Genomic DNA, 4227 nt, shown 5'->3' on the forward strand with positions numbered 1-4227 from the left:
CAATCTGTAAGAGTGAAGAGAGAACTAGGAGAGAGAAATAGGAAGAGTAAGTATGATTTCCATTTCCTCCATTATCGTATTTCACTTAAAGTCATTCGACTTCATATGTAACTCTTCAACGCATAGTGAAACTCAACACCCCGTGTGTGTAGGCTTTAGTGCTGAACCACGTAAATCTCTGTGTTATTTACATTTCAGCATTGTATTTACATTTTATTACTTATATCTGGATCGGTCATGCTTCGTAACCCTGTGGGATGATTGATCTAACTTAATCTCGACTATACAATGACGAGTCCGAAGACTCTGAGTCGATGAGTCATAGTGTTTATGCTATTTATAACCGTCATATTGTGTATAACGTCTTTCATTTATGAATACGAACATTGTTCGTGGACACGTGGATGCCTTCGTGATTTATGTGGTCACAATCTGGCGCTAGAAATAGGGACTCTGTCTCGGTAAAAGATTTATCTTTCCTGTGATTTTTCAGCCTTTAATACTATTCCTCGGGAAATAGTATCTCATACGGTTTATTCTAACTTCGTTATGGCCGCCTTTAAAGGCCTTAGCAATTCTATAAGAGTTTTACGCTGATTCTTCTACAAGAATTTTACACTGATTTTTCCATAAGAGTTTTACGCTGATTCTTCTACAAGAATTTTACACTGATTTTTCCATAAGAGTTTTACGCTGATTCTTCTACAAGAATTTTACACTATTTTTCCATAAGAGTTTTAGGCTGATTCTTCTACAAACTTCGTTTACGGGCTTGTAAAAACAGCAGATCTGTTTCCTAGGATTTTTCTTCTCTGTTTTAAGGTAACAGATCTGCCATCTGTCCTTTTAAAATACCGAATCTGTCGACTTTGAGTGTTGAAACCGCAGATCTGGTACCTTTGTTGTTTAAAATAAACAGATATGCCAACCATTATCGTTTAAAACCGCAGATTTGTCGTATTAGGATGTTAGAAACATTTAAAACTCCCTCGTGTTATTCTTAGAGATTCACGATGGACCGAAGGAATCAAGAAAATCCAATACCTCTGAAGAGGGGAGTAATAGCTGGAATATATTTTTCGTATCTTCGGTGTCGTGATCGCCCGCACTTAAGTTTAACTATGCTAACAAAACCGTTGCGGTCCCCTTTTCCCTTGACTGCTTATCGTCTTTTGCAGGAATCTGACATGGAAAAAGTCAAAGAGATAGTAAAAGGAAAGGCCCCATCAAAAAAAACGCTGATGACCACACCAGTTGTGACCCGCAGTAAGCAGAAGGGTGAGAAGGCAAAAACAGCGGCCCAGAAGGTGGACACAGCTGAGATCACCTCACCAGGCAACGGTCAAATCCCTTGCGGTACAGGCTGATAAGACCAATCTAGCAACGGGATCACGCGTTCATGAGCAATATGAAGGGTTCGCAGAATCAACAATGCATCTGGCAGCCTTCGGAATGCCGCAGACAAATGATCAAAACCAGACCATTCCAACCACTCAGCCATTGCTAACGATGAATCAACCCATCGTAACACAAGGAGAGCCACCGATGAGGGCTACCGATCCCCTTCCCCCCAAATCCATACAATCGACAAAGGTCGAACCATGGCGGTTGGAGGGCAGGGACAGGTCGGGACACTAAACCAAGGATCGAATCATTCCTCCCAATTGATGGCAGAGCTCGAAGAACTAAAGAAGAATCAGAGAACATACGCAGAAGCAGTGGCATTACTGGCTAGAGAAAACCAGGATCTCAAAGATAAGATGGCGAACCAACATGACGAAGCTAATTCAAAAGCACCAAAGCCAAATCACGATCGAAGAATGGTCGTAACAAACGAAGCCAATCCCGAGCCCTTGAACCGAGAAAACATCAAGGGAAACCGATCGTCAGACCAAGAATATGTTCTCGAAGACTCGGATTACTTCGATAGTAATGATCGAAGACCAGGGCAATCCGCAGCAATATCCAGCCATCACCGTGTGATGGAATATCTTCGCGCTGAAATGATGGCAGAGATCAAGCAGCTGAAGGCCATGAGAGAAGCTAATACCACTCCTCTAGTCCCAAGTTTAGCCAAAGCTGAAATCCCCAAGAAATGTCTGATCCCAGCATTTGAATGCTACGATGGATCCAGCGATCCCGCGAACCATCTTCGGTATTACAACCGTATGTTGGCCGGATGGGATCAGGACGACGTGGTCCTCTGTAGATTTTCCCTTCAAGCTTGAAGGGATCGGCTCTGTCCTGGTTTGATAACCTACCTCCCAACTCCATCGGATCGTATGAGCAACTCACCGAAAAGTTTTTAAGAACTTACATGTATAACAAGGTTGTCCACGCTGGGATGGACAAGTTATTCTCATTAGACATCAGATACAAGGAGACGACCAGGTAATACACGGATAGATGGCATAAGATATGCCAGGCTATAGGGAATGTGGACCCAGTGGTCAGCATTAACTGCTACAAGTGGGGTTTAGACAGGATGAGCCCGTTGTTTGTCGAGATTCATGGGAGCGTACCCACGACTGAAGGGGATCTTCGAGTATTCATCGAAAAACACGCCAGGTTGGAAGAAATCCAACGAGAAAATCCGAGGGCCCATGCTCAAATATCTCGTCGAACTAACTCCACAGAGCAGGCCAGCGGATCGAAAAGAAGTTCAATCGAACGCCCATACGAAGATAGGAGAGAAAGAAGAGAAGGTCCTCGAAACGATGATCGAATATTCGAAGATCAAATCTACACTAAGCTAAACACAAGTTACACTCGAATCTTAAAAGAAATTAAGGGTCGAGAAAACTTGGAATGGCCATGGTCAAAAGGAAAGCAACCCCCAAGATCCGAAATATCGAAGGAATACTGTGACTACCACTGTTTCAATGGGCACCCAACCGAGAAGTGCAAGAACTTGAAGATAATGGTCCAAAATATTATCGACAACGGAGAACTGAAGCAATACATAAGGAAGGAAAAAGCAGATGACAGGTCGAAACGAAGCAAACAAGTTCAACTGCCTGAAGGAAATCGAACACTAAACACCATTTCGTGTTCGGAAGCCGCTGGACCATCGTTAACATCGCAGGTTGGAAAAAGGCTGAGAAATCAATTCGAAGACTACTGCAAGTTGTACAAGATCGATAGGGTAGAGATAGACGATCACGAGCAATGGATGCAGCGATCACTTTCGAGGAAGATGATGTGGAGGAAGACATGGAGGATCACAATGATCCTTTGATCCTCACACTTCCCATAGCAGGGTGCAACATCAAAAAGATCCTCATTGACAGAGGAAGTTCAGTTAACGTCTTTTTCAATGATACGTTCAAACGAATGGAGCTAAACAACGAGCAGTTGATATCTTCGTACCACACCATTTACGGATTCAACGGGGCTCCTACGAAACCATTGGGTGACATTGTTCTACAAATAAATGCAGGACCGATGAAGATATACACCCGTTTCAGCGTGGTAGACGCTCCTTCCCCCTACAATGCTATCACCGGACGAAGATGGGTACACAAGCTCAAGGGGATATCATCAACTTATCACCAGTGTCTTCGATTCCCATCACTCGAAGGGATAATGGAGATCAAGGGTGACCAGGTCACTGCTCGGGAATGCCAAGCTATGCAAAACCATCTCAATAACAATCTAGATGAGCAACGGAAATCCCGCAGAAGTCGGAACAAGGAAGCTGCCAAAGAAAAAGCCATTGATTTGTACCTCGAAGGAATCACAGAAAAAAGCCTGACGAAGGGGGGCGACGTCCAAAGCGCTGAGGCAAGTACCTCAGTGGCCAAGACGACAGAGGAGCCTACCAAATAGCAATTAAAGAACGTGCCTCTCCTAGGGGAACCGAAGCCTACATTTACATCTTTGGTACCCGCTAAGGAAATCAACATAGGTACAGAAAAAGATCCGAAAATCATCAAGATAGGAACTTTAATGAGGAAGGAAAGAGAGCTATCCCTAACCAAACTACTCATAGAGTACGCGGATGTCTTCGCATGGAAATTAGGAGAGATGCCGGGAATAGATCCGAAGATAATCCAACATGAGCTCCGTATAAAACCAGACACAACTCCTTTCAGACAGAAGGTACGCAAGATATCTCCAGAGTATCATCAGCCCATTGAGAAGGAACTCAGCAAGTTGCTAAAAGCAGGATTCATCAAGGAGGTGAAATACCCCACGTGGATTTCGAACATGGTCATCGTGCCAAAG

The 4227-nt window shown here is 43.8% G+C and overlaps 1 protein-coding gene across 1 annotated transcript; it reads left to right on the plus strand.

Annotated features, from left to right (window-relative positions):
* Positions 1-3168: 3168 nt before the first annotated feature.
* Positions 3169-3828, plus strand: LOC113316632. The gene has a single exon (XM_026564792.1). The coding sequence runs from the start codon at positions 3169-3171 to the stop codon at positions 3826-3828; it is 660 nt and encodes a 219-aa protein (XP_026420577.1).
* The last annotated feature ends 399 nt before the right edge of the window (positions 3829-4227 follow it).

The sequence above is a fragment of the Papaver somniferum genome, chromosome 10, assembly GCF_003573695.1.
Source record: "Papaver somniferum cultivar HN1 chromosome 10, ASM357369v1, whole genome shotgun sequence".
Lineage (NCBI taxonomy): Eukaryota > Viridiplantae > Streptophyta > Magnoliopsida > Ranunculales > Papaveraceae > Papaver > Papaver somniferum.